General features: G+C 28.3%; 2 protein-coding genes across 6 annotated transcripts in view; both read left to right on the top strand.

Moving 5' to 3' along the window:
• Nucleotides 1-1,403, top strand: part of LOC142228511 (glutathione hydrolase 1 proenzyme) — a 151,958-nt gene extending 150,555 nt beyond the window's left edge. For all 5 annotated transcript variants that reach the window (XM_075298954.1, XM_075298958.1, XM_075298957.1 and 2 more), the window contains one exon: nt 174-1,403. In XM_075298954.1, coding sequence (XP_075155069.1) covers nt 174-320 — 147 coding nt within the window. In that variant the 3' untranslated portion in view covers nt 321-1,403. The remainder of the gene's footprint in view (nt 1-173) is intronic.
• Nucleotides 1,404-9,152: 7,749 nt separating this feature from the next.
• The window catches only part of LOC142230284 (scoloptoxin SSD14), a 22,189-nt gene continuing 13,892 nt past the window's right edge, over nt 9,153-17,449 (top strand). Inside the window, exons 1-3 of the mRNA XM_075300937.1 lie at nt 9,153-9,290; nt 9,364-10,394; nt 13,439-13,635. Coding sequence (XP_075157052.1) covers nt 9,221-9,290; nt 9,364-10,394; nt 13,439-13,635 — 1,298 coding nt within the window. The 5' untranslated portion in view covers nt 9,153-9,220. The remainder of the gene's footprint in view (nt 9,291-9,363; nt 10,395-13,438; nt 13,636-17,449) is intronic.

Raw genomic sequence — 17,449 nt, 5'->3', positions numbered from 1 at the left:
TTAAGGTACTATCTAATATTCAAAAAAGCTTTCATAAATTTTTCTGAATTTTAATGTTATTTTTTTTTTTTTACTTTAAAAACATTTCCTATAACTCGTAAAATATCTCCTTTTACATGCTATTAGTTTAAAATGTTAATTAAATTTCTATAAATTCTGCATTTTCCTTTCAGGAACTACTTAAACTCCTCGCTGAAAAGGGTCACATAGTGAAATCCTTCAACTATACCGGATCTGTGGTATGTGGCATTGTGAAAAACGATACAGCGATTTATGCGAATGCCGATTATCGTAAACAAGGAGGCATTGTAGGCTTTTAGATAATACCAAAAAAAAAAAAATTAATACATACCAAAATTTATTTCAAGTGAAAATCATGCGAAAGCAAACTGAACTTTTTTGTCCCACATGAATTAACAAGAACACAAAATCTCAATTAAATGTGCTTTATATTTAAAAAACATATATAATAAAAAGAAAATCAAATGGATTTAATTCTAGTATTAAACAAAAAGAAGCAAACATCTATGGAACACATTTACATATACAAACAATCACTTTTTTGTAATGATATTAAGAAAAATAAAAACACAAAACTAAATCCAATAAAATTTGAGATTTATTCTATACAAAACAAAAAAATACGATTTGAATAAAAAATAAAAATTAATAAGCTGAAAAATAACAATAAGTATAAACAAGAACTTGAATCTTTTATAGGATAATTTAAATAAAAGAAAATCAAATAATTTTAATAAAAAAAAAATAATACTAATAAAAATTTAATAATTATAATTTTTATTCAAAAAAGAAAAATAACAGTTTTTATCTTTTTTGCTTTAAAAATTATAATTAATTAAATATTGAAGATATATGAAAAAAAGCTTTGATACTACTAAATATTTATACTATCGATATTTGTTAAAAATAAAATCTATTTCTACGATTCCTTCAACTCTACTCTAAAGAACTTTACTCTCTAATGAATATTTATTATATTTATATAAATTTTTGTTCTATTTTCTTTTTTTGTATACAACTCTAACGTATAGTTTTCAAATATTATATTTTTTTATATCTATATATTAAATATGCTCTAAACATTTTTTATATGTACATTTTGTTTTTATGGAATAGTAAAAATATATGCATTATTTGCAATAATTGTATCACTACCAGTATTTAAAATTATCTCCATACCTTGCAAATAAGCACACACATCCCAAATGAAAAAAAAAAAAACAAACGAACAACCATAAAATTCAATAACCATAGTTTTATTTATATGATTGTCTATATATTTATGAAATATATATATAAAAGAAATTATTCAAAGTAAAAATTGCGATTATATGATAATAATGCATTTATCATATCAATAAAAATAATTCTTAAAACCGAAATTAGGGTATCTTGTTTTGGAATATATTCATTTTAGTGTACAGGCATACATATCAAAATATCTCCTCAGGTAAGTCGGATAAATCTATAAAAAATTCTATAACATTTTTGTATAGAAATAAAATTTTGACAAAATTGTCCATAGAAATAAAATGTTGACAACATTTTCTATAGAAATGAAATTAAGACAAAATATAGAAATAAAATTTTTGACAACATTTTCTATAGAAATAAAATTTTTGACAACATTTTCTATAGAAATAAAATTTTGACAACATTTTCTATAGAGATAAAATTATGAAAACATTTTCTATAAAAATAAAATTTTCAGAAAATTTCTTATAACAATAAAACTTTGAGAAAATTTCCTATAGAAATAAAATTTTGAGAACATTGTTATTTTTAAAAAATAAAATTTTGAGAAAATATTCTATAGAAATAAAATTTTAAGAAAACAACATTAGATTTCGACAAAATTTCTTATAGAAAATAAATTTTCACAAACTTCCTATAGAACAAAAGTTTTGAAAAAGATCTTCTATAGAAATTAATTTTGGACAAAATTTCCTATAGCAATAATATTTTGGCAACATTTTCTATAGAAATGAAATTGTGACACAATTTCTATAAAAAAAGAAATACAATTTTGACAAAATTTCCTATAGAACTGAAATTTTGGCAAAATTTTCTATAGGAAATATTGCCAAAATTTTATTTCTATAGAAAATTTTGTCCAAATTTAATTTCTATAGCAGATTTTCTCAAAACTATAGGAAGTTTGTGAAAATTTAATTTCTATAAGAAACTTTGTCGAAATCTATTTTTGTTTTATCAAAATTTTATTGCTACAGAATATTTTCTCAAAATTTTATTTTTAACCCTTTCGACCCCGAATTTTTATAGGTATCGCTAAATGTTTTTTTTACTTTTAATCATGTTGAAGTCATTTAAGAAGCGTCTAGCCAAAATTTCGGGTCGCCACGCCCATTCGTTTAGGCGGTAGAGAATGTTGCCTGTGGGCAACATTAGGCAATTGTGACTACAAACTATTTTGTTTTGTAATGATAGACGTATTACGTTTTATTGGATTTTTGTTGAGTTTTTTGTTATTTTACAGTAAATATATACTTAGATGCGCGCGTGAGTGGAATTTCAATCACGCTCAAACATATTCACGAAGAAATATTTGTACTCACGCATGCCATGTGGGTAGGAATTCACGGTCACGAAATGAAAAGTCATACTCTCACACGCTCACACATGAACAATGTTTATGTCTTACGCTTTCGATTCACGACAATTTTCATAATTCACGACAAATCTCGTAAGTCACGAATATTTTCGGAACACGACAATTTTCGTGGCTCAATAAAATTCTGGTAATTAACGAAATTTCTCGTGACTCACGCTATTGAAATCTTAAGCGTGATTAAATATGTAAAGGTGATTAAAATCGGTGAGCTTGAATTTAATCGTGAATGTGAATTTGTTCGTGATTGTGACTTTTTGTGTCTGTTTTACCGTGAGTGCGAATTTTATCGTGAATATGAATTTTATTGTTAACGTGTATTTTATCTTGAGCGTGAGTTGGATCGTGAGCGTGGGTTGGATCGTGAAAGTAATTTTTTATCGGGAGCGTGATTTCGGAGAAAGTTTACTCACTAATAATCACGAACACAATTTGATTTTTACTTCACACGCACATTCGTTCCAATTTCATTCACGAGATTTCGTTTAAATTTCATTCACGGCTTCGCGTGAATCACGTGTGACTCACGAAAATGTTTTGTTTTTTTTTTTTTTGTTTTTAACCCATGTCAATTTAACTGGCGGTGTAAAAAACCAAAGTATTATAAAGCGTCAATATTCATGCTAATCCACTAGTATGTTGCCAAGAAGTGGCTTCCTCCCTTTTTACGATTCCTTCCAAATTCCCCACTGCAATGCAGATATGTTTTCCACGTCATCGCCGCATTTCTCGTCACTGGGACATCCCAATTGAAGTTCAAATTTTTTTCAAAATCGTTGTTTTTCAAACCTTTTTTCTCCAGGTCTTATGTTCAGAAATATGTAATTTTACTACCACAATTGCCCAAAGTTGCCCACAGGCAACTTTTCAATTTTAAAAATTTCCCATCTGTTTTTTTTTTTGCAATTCTAAGATTTGACTTCCAGAAATATTTTATTTGACATGTACTACAATAGATTTAATAAAAACTTTCAACATTTTAGTTGTAATTTTTGAAAAAAGTCACATGTATAAAAACCTCTTTTTAAATTCGCAAATATCTTTTTTTGAGGTACGTGCGAATTAATGAAAATTTTTTTGCTAATTGACAACCAAATTAGCTGATTTTTCATTCAACTTGAAGAAAACACTTGTAGCTTCCGATACCGTTACAGTTTTATGAACAAAAACAAAAACAACGCTGACAGTGAGTCTCAAAACACAAAAAGTTGCCCACAGGCAACTTTAGGGTCGAAAGGGTTAAAAATAAAAAATTTCTCAAAATTTTATTTCTATAGGAAATTTTCTCAAAATTTTATCTCTATAGAAAATCTTGTCAAAATTTTATTTCTATAGGAAATTTTGTCTAAATTTTATTTCTATAGGAAATTTTGTCTAAATTTTATTTCTATAGAAAATTTTGTCAAATTTGTATTTCTCTGAAAGCACGCTCAAAATAAACCCAGCCAACTGCACTCAAATCGTTGATTTGACGGTAGCAAAGGCAAAGAGATATGTTTGCACGAATTTATTTCGGCATAAGCCGGCTATCAATGAAAAACCTTTTTTCGGAAGGTTCATGTGTGGTTCATTGTTGGGTTTAATGAACTACCCGAATTTATTCTGATAATTGGTTGATAGTTTTGCTACAAGTAGAGGATGCTGATGAGGAATGTGGTAATTCCGAAATGTGCGTCCATCCAACCATCTTGCAGTCTATAGGGCTTTGCCCACATAAATTTGACAAACATTCTTTTCCTCTGTTGGTTAAGCTACACTTGTAGTTTAGTCAATGCAGCTGAAAGCTGAAATAAAAAAACAACAAAATTTTATTTCTGTAGAAAATGTTGTCAAAAATTTCTAAAAATTTTATTTTTAAAAATAAAAATTTTCTCCAAATTTTATTTCTATACAAAACTTTGTCTCAATTTCATTTCTATAGGAAATTTTCTCAAAGTTTTATTTTTCTAAGAAATTTTCTCAAAATTTTATTTCTATAGAAAATGTTCTCAAAATTTTATTTATATAGAAAATTTTATCAATATTATTATTTCTATAGAAAATTTCGTCACTGTTTTATTTCTATATAAAATTTTATCACAATTTTATTTCTACAGAAAATTTTTTCAAAATTTTATTTATATAGAAAATATTGTAAAAAATTGTATATCTAAAGAAAATTTTGTCAACATTTCATTTGTATAAAAATTGTTGTCAACACTTGATAGAAAATGTTCGACAAAGTTTCCTTATAGAAATGAAATTTTTACAAAATTTCTTATAGAAATGAAATTTTGACAAAATTTTCTATAGATATAAAATTTTGACAAAATTTTATTTCTAAAGAAAATTTTGTAAAAATTCCATTTCTATTGAAAGTGTTGTCAACATTTTATTTCGGTAGAAAATGTTGTCAACATTTCGACAAAGTTTCCTATAGAAATGAAATTTTGGAAAAAATTTCCTATAGAAATTTTCTCAACATTTTAGAGATGAAATTTTGAAAGAAAATTTCTATGTAAATGTAATTTTGACAAAATTTCTTATACAAATTAAATTTTGACAAAATTTTCTATAGAAATGAAATTTTGACAAAATTTTCTGTAGATATGAAATTTTAATAAAATTTCCTATAAAGGGTAGTTAAATTGTAAGGGCCGATGTTGAATGTGAACCACACCTAAACACCAAGTTTTTTTCCGAATTTTATTTGAAATTTCTCTATTTCAGACTTACTCAATTTGAACCATGAAGAGATACACAATCCAACAACGTGTTAAATGGTTCCAAGAAATGGCAACAGGGGATGATCAATTTTCGAAGAAAATCCTCTTCAGTGATGAGGCACATTTTCACCTCAGTGGATTCGTCAATAAACAGAATTGCCACATTTGGGCGAATGAGAATCCAAGAGTGATTGTCGAAAAACCAATGCACCCACAAAGAGTGACTGTTTGGTGCGGTTTATGGGCTGGTGGCATCATCGGGCCTTATTTTTTTCCAAAATGAGGCCGGTCAGGCAGTTACTGTGAATGGTGTTCGCTATCGTGAGATGATAACGAACTTTTTATGGCCCGAATTGGAAGATATGGATGAGGACTATATGTGGTTTCAGCAGGACGGTGCCACTTGCCACACAGCAAACGAAACAATGGCTCTTTTGCGCAACAAATTCAATGGCCGTACACGCAAAAAAATAATTCTTTCCTCCCAAACGAAATTTTAGACAAACAAAGTTCCTTTCTCATTTGCTTTTCGTTGAAAGGAAGTGTATTTGGAAGAAAAGTATATACTTTTTGTGATAAACGTTTATTCTTTTCCAGGATGTAAAAACAGTTTCATAAAGGCTAACCCAAAAATTTTTTTTCTTTGGTTAATTGCATTTTCCCTCACATCTTTCTCACTTCCACGATGTTTTTTAGTTCTTAGCACCTTTTCTGTAATATAAACAATGTAGAAGAAATTATACGATTTTATAAATTTAAAATTTTTTTACCTTTCGCCTGGACGGAGAATCGAACCGCGGACTATGCAATTTGTAAGCCAACACACTATCCACTGAGCTATGTAGCCGTTATTGTTATCAATAGACAATTACCCATATAAGTTATATTTATATAGCATAGCTTGCGGCGGCCACGAGCCGATTAAACAAAGTTTATTTAACAGAAAAATACATTTAGTGGAGCAGTGGTTGCTACGTCCAGCTTGCATGCCAAGGGTCGTGGGTTCGATCACTGCTTCAACCAAAGTTTTTTTTTTGTTTTTTTTTTACACATATCCCAGATATGGTCGGAAGATTCCAAAAAAATGTTCAACATTACATTCTACTATATTAAATTTTTACTGAGTTGTAAAATGTGTCTTATTAAAAACCTAAAGTCAGAAAAGAACAGTGTTTGATATAAACGAAATGGACTGTGTTGTTGGTTCAAAAATAACCTTTTTTATTGAAAAAATAAAAATTTTGTAACAGACGAATTTTTTTGGTGATAAAAGTGTATACTTTTCGAAGCAATTCAAAAAACTCTAACTAAAGGAAAACGTTTTCGGTACACGTTTTCCAAACGTTTTTTTTTTCTTTGCGTGTATTATCTCACGTAATGGCGATGTCAATTGGCCGCCAAGATCATGTGATTTGCCACCGTTGGACTTTTTTCTTTGGGGTTTATGAAAGAAAAGGTGTACGTCGATAAACCAGCAACAATTCAAGAGCTAAAGGGGGATCAAACCCCCCCGAAATGAATGAATATTTTTATATAAATAAATATATATTTTTAGCTGCATAGAAAAATCTTATCGAAGATGTTGAAGGACCGTAGTTGAAAAGCCCGTCAAACGACGGTCGAAAAAAAAACAAATTGTTTTTGTTCTCGCACCACAAATTTCATTTTTGGAAAATGTATTTCTGCTTTTTATGTGTGTTTGTTGTTCTTTTTGTGAACATGACTCGCTTTGTTTGGCCATAGCAACAACAACGAAACAGCCAAACACACATGTGTAAATGAAATGGCGCAAAACCTGCGAAAAGAACCTGCCTAATTCAGCGATGGAAGCACTTGGAGAGTGCAATAAAGAGATATTTCCAAACGTGCATATTCTTTTAAAAATTTTGGTCACTTTGCCAGTAACTCAGGGATGGAAAATACAATTTTTAAGAAAGTACAAAAAAGGTATTTTTTGAGCGGAAAGGTACTTTTTACTAAATTTCAACAAAAATTTCACTGAAAGATTATTGTCAAGAGACTGAATTTTAAAGAAAATAAAATTTTGAAAAAATTTTCTATATAAATAAAATTTTGCAAAAATTTTCTATAGCCGGCTATCATACAAAAACCTTTTTTTTCGGAAGGTTCAAGTGTGGTTTATTGTTGGGTTTAATGAACTGCCTGAATTTATTCTTATAATTGGTTGATAGTGTTGCTGCAAGTAGGGGATGCTGATGAGGAATGTGGTAATTCCGAAACGTGCGTCCATACAACCATCTTGCAGTCTATAGGGCTTTGCCCAAATAAATTTGACAAACATTCTTTTCCTCTGTTGGTTAAGCTACACTTGTAGTTTAGTCAATGTATGGTTTTAAGCTGCAATAAAAAACAACAACAATGCTTAAAGAACAAAACCAACAATAACAAAACAAAACGAAGGGAAATAAAATTTTGCAAAAAAATTGTATAGAAAAAAATTTTGCAAAATTTTTTCTATAGAAATAAAGTTTTGCAAAAATTTCCTATAGAAATAACATTTTTACAAAATTTTCAATTGAAATAAAATTTTGACAAAATTATATATAAAAATAAAATTTTGCAAAAATTCTGTATAGAAATAAATTTTAGACAACATTTTCTACCGAAATAAAAAATTGATAATATAGAATCGCATTCTTTTTTCGACTAAAACATTCTTGAAGTTCAATAAAATCCTGTTTTTGACTATATCTTTCACAAAATCGAGATTTTCTTCCCACATGAACATGTTTGTTTTGCCATATTTGTAAAAGACTATTAGCAAATAAGGTTGATAAAGACTTTCTCAAAATATTAAAATATTTTGTCAAAGCTATTGTACCAGCTATTGAATAGCTATTGAATAAAGTACTTTAGTACTGCATTTTCCATCCCTGCAGTTACTACGTGCTCATCCGAACGTTCATTTTCAAAAATGAAGAGATTAAAGACGTATCTTAGAAATTCGACTGGCGAGAGTAGACTCAATGGATTGGCATTAATGTCGGTTCATCGCCGAATAAATGTGCCGACTGAAGAAGTCATTGATTTATTTGCTGCCCAAAAAGCCCGTCGGCTCAATTTAATATTATAAAAATATTGTATACATACCTTTGCATAAATAAAATTTTCTACACATGAGATTATATGAATATTTTTTTTTAAAGTTGAACCCCCCCCCCCCCCCCGAATTAAAATCCTGGCTACGGCCTTGCTCAGCGTCATCGAAAATTTGGACCATCGGATGAAGGAGTGCCACCGAGGTTGCGGCGCCCATTTGTCCGACATTTTGTTCCATACATAATTGGGTAATACCAATATATCATAATAAAATTAAATTACAATAATTTCCTAAATAGTTTGTGTTTCATTCAAAATCAACATCGGCCCTTGAAATTTTAACCACCCTTTAGAAATGAAATTTTGTATAGATATGAAATTTTAATAAAATTTCCTATAGAATTTAAATTTTGAGCAAATTTTCTATAGATGTAAATTTTAACAAAATTTTCTGTAGAAATTAAATTTTGACACATTAATCTATAGAAATATTATTTTGAAAAAAAAAATTCTATTGAAATTAAATTTTGACAAAAATTTTCTATAAACTGAAAAATTTTTTAAAATTTTATTTCTATAGAGATAAATCTTTGACAAAGTTTTCGATAGAAACTCTAATATTGTATACTGGGATATTCTCATTCGAAAAGCTTTGCATTAACGAAAGCTCCATGGAATGCGCATGTTCGAGGAAACACATGATTGACAACCGACCAAATATTAACAGCTGTGATACTCTTAGGATAACAAGGATATACAATTTTTCTTATCAATATTTTTCAACAAACAAAAAATACTATAAAATATGTGGCTAAAATTTATTTTAGGTTTAGTACTGGCCTATGTATATTTTTTTGTATTCTATGAGAAACCAGGTGAAGTATTTCGCTAATATTGAAAATTTCCTCCAAGTAAAAAAATTATTTGTTTGTTCATCTTCTTACATAGTTCAACATTCGAAGCAAAGTGAGGGGACCTGCTCCAAAGGAACTAAAAAAATTGATTCCAAATGGTTAATACCTCCAAATGTAGAGGTACCACAACCTCCGTCCATGTCAACACTGCATGTATATGAAAGAGCAGCAGTGTGTTCCGACAAAAGTGTATGCAGTAACATTGGAAAAACCCTAATGCAACAAGGAGGTAATGCCATGGATGCAGCTTTGGGTACCTTGCTATGCAATGGATTGGTCACTATGCAAAGCATGGGTATAGGTGGAGGAGTTATAATGACCTACTATGATAGTGCCAAAAAGCAAGCCTATAGCATATTGGGAAGAGAAAGAGCTCCTTTGAACATCAATGAAAATTCCCTGAAAGCTATGAAGAGTTCCGAAAATTTAGCCAAATCTCCATTGGCCATTGCTATACCAGGTGAAGTGGCTGCCTACTATGAAGCCCATACGCGATTTGGTTCTTTGCCATGGTCGTATATTATACAACCCACAGTGGGTCTATGTGATAAGGGTTATTATTTGACTCGACATCAGCGTGATGCCTTATTCCTCAATGAGGAGCGTATACGTAGTGATCCCATGTTAAAGAAAATGTTTGTCAATCCCTCCAATCAACAATTCAATCGTGAAGGAAGTCATATTCTCATACCAAAAGAATTGTGTGCCACCTACTCCCGGCTATTGGAGGAAGGACCGTCTTCATTTTATAATGGCACTTTAGCTGCAGATATTATAGAAGATTTGCAAGAGATGGGTTCTTCTATCACCTTGAGTGACTTAAATGAATATCGAGTTGATATACGAGAAGCAATCAAAGTTGATTTTGGCTCTTTTTATCTTCATGTTCCTCCACCACCTGGAAGTGGCCATGTTTTGGCCTTTGTTATGAACATTTTGGAAACGTTTAAGAAATCATTTCTGAATTTGAGTGATTTTCGTGCTGTGGATATCCATCGTATTGTGGAAGCTTTAAAATTTGGATTTGTTAAACGTTGGGAATATGATGCGGATATTGAAGAGAAGGTAAGTCGTACGGCGATATACATTAGCATTAAATTTTTGTAAACCGATTGCCAATGACATAGAAAATTGATGATGCATTTATTTCATATCAGGTAATCAAGAAAAAAATTAAAATGCTTCATTTTAATTCATCAATTGCGAATTAAAAACTTTGTGATATTTTATCAAATAAAATTTCAACCGGATCGGATGAAATTGACTACTCCAAGAATGTACGGAAATCAAATCTGGAGATCAGTTTATATAGAGGCTATATATAAATACGGATTGATTTACACATAGGAAATGTCAAAAATTTACATCTATAAAAAATTTCCAATTTTTTTTATTTCTATAGAAAATTTTGTCAAATTTTTATTTCTATAGAAAATTTTATCAAAATTTTATTTCTATAGAAAATCTTTTCAAAAATTTTATTTCTATAGAAAGTTTTCTTAAAATTTTATTTCTATAGAACAATTTTTTTCAATTTTATTTCTAAGAAAATTTTCTCAAAATCCTGTTTCTATAGAAAATTTTGTCAAAATTTTATTTTTGTAGAAAAATTTGTCAACATATTACTTCTATAGAAAATTTTGGTAAAATTTTATTTTTATCGAAAATTTTGTCAACATTTAATTTCTATAGAAAATTTTCTCAAAATTTTATGTCTATAAAATTTTTTTTCACAATTTTATTTCTATAAAAAATTTTGTCAACATTTTATTTCAATAGAAAATTTTTTCAAAATTTTATTTCTATAGAAAATTTTCTAAAAATTTTATTTCTAACCACAATTTTCTCAAAATTTTATTTCTAAGAAAATTTTCTCAAAATTTTATTTCTAGAGAAAATTTTGTGAATATTTGATTTGCATAGAAAATTTTATAAAACGTTGTTTCTATAGAAAAATGTGTAAAAATTGTATTTCTACAGAAAATTGTATTTCTATAGAAAATTTTCTCAAAATTTTATGTTTATAAAATTTTTTTTCAAAATTTTATTTCTATAAAAAATTTTGTCAACATTTTATTTCAATAGAAAATTTTCTCAAAATTTTATTTCTATAGAAAATTTTCTAAAAATTTTATTTCTAACCACAATTTTCTCAAAATTTTATTTCTAAGAAAATTTTCTCAAAATTTTATTTCTAGAGAAAATTTTGTGAATATTTGATTTGTATAGACGTATATAGAAATAACGTTATTTCTATAGAAAAATGTGTAAAAATTGTATTTCTACAGAAAATTTTGTCAATATTTGATTTGTATAGAAAAATTTATAAAATGTTATTTCTATCGAAAATTTTGTAAAAATTGTATTTCTATAGAAATTTTTTTCAAAATTTTATTTCTATAAAAAATTTTGTCAAAATTTTTGTTTCTCAGAAAATTTTCTCAAAATTTTATTTCTATAGAACATTTTGTCAAAAATTGTTTCCATAGAAAAATTTTGTCAAAATTTTATTTCAATTTTGTCAAAATTTTATCAAAATTTTAGTTCTATAGAAAATTTTGTTAAAATTTGCTCCCCTATTATTTATATGAAATTTCAATGAATGGATCAATTAATTTTGTGATTGAAGACAATAAGCACAGAAAACAATTTCACGAAAAATTTTCCAATTAACATTTTAATTGAGCTTAAAGAATATTCAATTAAAAATTTAATTGATTCAACAAATTTTTTAACTGATACAAGAATTTTCAATTAATATTGTGATTGAAGACAAATTTTTTTTTTCTACGCAGAAAAAAATTTCACGAATATTTTTCCAATTAAAACTTTTAATTGAGTTTTAAAGAATATTCAATTAAAAATTTTATTGATTCAACAAATTTTTTAATTGATACAAAAATTAATAGTATCAATTAATTTTTCCACAAAATTAATTGAAAATTCTGTTTCTATAGAAAATTTTGTTTAAAATTTTATTTTTGTAGAAAAATTTGTCAACATCTTATTTCTATAGAAAATTTTGTCAACATTTTATTTCTATAGAAAATGTTCTCAAAATTTTATGTCTATAACAAATTTTTTCACAATTTTATTTCTATAAAAAATTTTGTCAACATTTTATTTCTATAGAAAATTTTCTCAAAATTTTATTTCTATAGAAAATTTTCTAAAAATTTTATTTCTAAATACAATTTTCTCAAAATTTTATTTCTAAGAAAATTTTCTCAAAATTTTATTTCTAGAGAAAATTTTGTGAATGTTTAATTTGTATAGAAAAATTTATAAAATTTTATTTCTATAGAAAATTTTGTAAAAATTGTATTTCTACAGAAAATTTTGTCAATATTTGATTTGTATAGAAAAATTTATAAAATGATATTTCTATCGAAAATTTTGTAAATATTGTATTTCTGTAGAAAATTTTTTTCAAAATTTTATTTCTATAAGAAATTTTGTCAAAATTTTTGTTTCTAAGAAAATTTTCTCAAAATTTTATTTCTATAGAAAATTTTGTCAAAATTTGCTCCTCTATTATTTCTATGAAATTTCAATGAATGGATCAATTAATTTTGTGATTGAAGACAAAAAATATTTTTTTCTGCACAGAAAAAAATGTCACGAAAAATTTTCCAATTAAAATTTTAATTCAGTTTTAAAGAATATTCAAGTAAAAATTTAATTGATTCAACAAATTTTTTAATTGATACAAGAATTTTCAATTAATTTTGTGATTGAAGACAAAAAATATTTTTTTTTCTGCACAGAAAAAAATTTCACGAAAAATTGTCCAATTAAAATTTTAATTGAGTTTTAAAGAATATTCAATTAAAAATTTAATTGATTCAACAATTTTTTTAATTGATACAAAAATCAATCACTAAAATTAATAGTATCAATTAATTTTTCCAATTGATCAATTAATTTTTTAATTGACCTGCAATTATTTTTTTAAATTGATACTATCATTTCTGTGATTGAAGACATTTCAATTAAAAAATTAATTGGATCAATTAATTTCGTGATTGAAACAGAAAATTTTTTTGTGTTTGTGTACTAAAAAAAAAATATTTGCAGAATATATAAACGAACATTTACCTTATTTTCAGATATTATCACAACTTGTGTCACCAGAATATGCCAAAAATATTTCGCATTTAATTGATGATCCTATTGCCTATGAAGATCCCATTCGATATGGGGCCAATGTAGATCTAATAAGTACACCAGATTATGGAACTGCGCAAATTTCAGTGTTGGCCTCCAATGGTGATGCTGTGTCAGCAACAAGTTCCATTAATTATTAGTAAGTTAAATTTTAGCTTTAATATTTTACCATTCCTGCGGATAAGAAATGTGAGATGTTACCTTACAATAAAATTATAAATATTGTTGGGAGTTGTGCTAAAAGTTTGCACATTATTGTTATTTTTATTTGTTGCCATTGTGCTATTTAATTAGCACAGATATGTACATAGCGGTCCTCCAAATACCCATATATGTATGTGTACACATATGATGTATTACTTCAGTGGAGACATATCTGTTGTTATTGTATGCGTAAATGTCATCTCCAACCAATTGCCCATGACATTCGTTTTGTTTAATGTAAATCGATCTTTTAAACCGGCCGCTTCGCTACTCCCGTGACCAAAGTGAAAATAACAACAAAGTGAAATATAAAATAGAAACAATATTTGAAATAAAAAAAGAGCTGAAAAGTGAATTAACTAAAAGTTTTAACCATTGTAAAAAAAAGGAACAACTAAAATACTTACCTAGTGTTACTTACATCTAATCATAAAATAAAATATAAACTTACCTCTAGTATTGCACGTTGAGAAAATATTGCACATTGTAAAACCTATTGCACTTTGGAAAACCTATTGCACATTGTAATAATATTGCACATTGTGAAAATTAGTGAACAATTTCTTGAATTTAAACCTAAAGTGTAAACATTTTATACTTACCTAAAACATGTATACTTACCATAAATTAACCTATACTTACCAACTACATTGCACTTACCCTTGTATATATTGTACCAGTGAATTTAAATAAACCAAAACCTAGAAATTGAACATCAACCAAAAGTCTTACCTCGATTATTACAAAAGGACAAACTCGGTAAAAAAAACATTTGGTCCTTCGAACCGGATCGTGAATTTTCTTAAATATAAATTTGCAGTACAAATAACAAATAATTTGAGTGACATTAAATAAAGTGGTGGACATTACACTGTGCTACAAAACAAATAATTTTTTATCAAACTATAAAGTGGTAAAATTATTATTGTTTAAAATAAAAAATTAAAAAACTTAAAACTAATTTGTGGAGTAGTGCAAAAAACAAAAAATTTTTTTTTGTAAAATTGGGCTAAAAAGTGTGTATTAAAAAGTGCTTTCCAACATAAGTGAAACAAAATTGTGCTTTTGGTGTTTTTCTTAGACTAACTTTATTAACAAAAAAAGGAAAAATAAATAGAATTTTCTAAATAAACAATTTTCATAAACATTGTGAGCCCTGTGCAAGAACAATTAAACAAACAAAAAATCGGTGCGGTATCGGTTACATAACCAACATAAAAATTTCAACAAATTTTGCCTGCAAATCTGATTCCGTTGCAACGGTAAAACAGCGAGGGAGACAAACAATTTGGACATTGGCGCGCACTAAAAAAGATCACATACCCACACAACATACACATAGACAACACATTCTCATACACATCTACAAAGTGAGTACCCATCTTTTTCCTTTTATATACATACGACACGACACATACATCGGTCAGCTTTTGACTCTCCCTTCACTGGTATATAAGAGAACCTTCTGGAGATCTATGTATGACCCTTTATGGCGTGCGTGTTTGTATCACGGACTAGTCAACAGAAAAAATTGTTTGTCATTTTTGTGGATGGTACTTTGACCCGAGGAAGAAAATAACTTTGTTTCGAGACACGTAAATAGCAATACCCTTTGACACACACCTAGACTGTTGTAACTTGTTGATTCGCTACACTCAAAAAAAAAAAAAATTATTCCGTTTGGATAATTATTATTATATGCCCCATTACATATGAAAATTCGTCCCCTTGATTGCTACAGTGAACTAAAAGCATTTTTACGAAATAATCAAAGCGGAATTTGGAGATTATAAAAAAAATAATACTTCGGGATAAATCTAAAGTTCAGCCTGGTAAAAGGTCCTGGTTTTATCGAAATTTCACAAATGGTTATAGACATTTTTGCAAATATTCCCTATTACATTTTCTACTCTGGCTATTTGGAAATTTGCGCAATTTTGACCCGATGATGTTTTTCACCAGTTTGAAGAATCAAGTTGTTTAAAATTGATACACAATCGAAAATATCTTGTTGATTTACATTTTTTTTTTAAAAATTTTACCTTGCAAATACAAATTTATTCGTGCCGCTTGTTAAAATTTACTTCCGCTCATTTATTTTTGCTCATCAAGTCTAGTATTTTCAATTCGATTGGTAAATTTTGCGCCGTTGACCCGAATTATTCAAGGTACACCGGCAAAAATAGTTAAATGTTGGAAAGTGTGTATACAAATATTTTTGCGTAAATTTCTCATACGTATGTCTGGGTATTTGTTTGCTGAAGTGACCCAAGTCTAATTTTGTTGAAGTCGAATACTGTGGGAAGTTTGACTCTCAATTTTACAACCGTTTTTATTGAATTTGTATATCTCTCCTGTTGAAATAAATTTGTGGTTTGATATTAACATTGACTCGCAACAAAAATCTTTTAAAGCACATCGGCTTGAGTGATCTGGAAATCTGATTTTACCTTTTCATTTCTGGAAAAGAATTTAAATCACTGAATCGCGGCTTACGGCTCGTGTTTGTCTTCTCAAGCTTTCGGTTGTTTGAAAACTTTGAAGTAAGATAAATCGACTCACTATGGATAGAACCAAAAGCGAAAAATTTGCGAATAGCGTTAACGATTTAAATGATTTTGATAGCACATACGCCGTTGCCAAGACAACGGAAAATGTTCGCGAGCTTGAAGCGGTCCGTGCGGAAATTGAAACTTTATGGTCCAATATAAAGAAATCGTATTTAGATTGTCGAGATCATGTGCCATTGGAAGGTGAGAAACCAATCGACAAAACAAAATTACGCGCCCATTATAGTGAAGCAATGGAAACTTACAAACGAATTATGAGTTCAGTTAATGCGGATATTTTGGCTTTAAAAGATCAAGTCACCAAAGATGAATCGTTATCAATATCTCGACCCTCAGATTCTGATTTTGCTTCGGGTTTAAGGCTTCCACCTTGCGACACAGACACATTTAAGGGTGGTTATACAGCGTGGCCATCATTCCGGGACCTTTTCACTGCTATTTATATAAAAAATTCAAGATTAAGCAATGTTGAAAAACTTTTCCATTTAACACAGAAAACAGCGGGAGAAGCAAGGGAAATTATAAGCAATGTCCCACTTACTAATGAAGGTTTCACATTGGCATGGAAAAATTTGATAGACAGATATGAAAATAGAAGAATGCAAGTAAATGAACAACTAAAATTATTGTTCAACTTGCCAAATGTTAACTTCGATTCCAGCCAATCTATTCAGAAATTGCAAAGAACTGTAAATAGTTGTATGCAAACGTTAGAGACTCTTGGGGTTGAAGTGAAGGATTGGGACCCAATCTTAATTTTTTTGTGTTCTTCGAAATTGCCGCGTCCCTTCCTTGAAGAATTCGAAAATTCATTGGAAGATTGTAAAGTTTTGCCAAATTGGAATATTTTTGACAAATTTCTCAAACATAAATTCAAGACACTTGAGTCTGTGGGCAACATTAAACCAATCTATAATAAGCATAATCAACAGAATTTCGATGGCGGTCGAAATAGACACGACAAACCAAAGTTCGTAAATAGTTTTCATACTAATGTATCGCAAAAATTACAATTTGATAGAAAACGTAAACCTAATTCAAAATCGTCCGTTACACAGCCTAATCAAAACAATCAGAATCCTAGTTGTCAGATGTGCAAGGCAACCCATTTTATACGGGATTGTCCTAAATTTATTGAAAAATCTATAAACGATAGAATTCATGTAGTAAAAGTATCTC

This window comes from Haematobia irritans, chromosome 3 (assembly GCF_050003625.1).
Source record: "Haematobia irritans isolate KBUSLIRL chromosome 3, ASM5000362v1, whole genome shotgun sequence".
NCBI lineage: Eukaryota > Metazoa > Arthropoda > Insecta > Diptera > Muscidae > Haematobia > Haematobia irritans.
The sequence above is the reverse complement of the archived record's forward strand: the minus strand, read 5'-3'. Positions and strand labels throughout refer to the sequence as shown.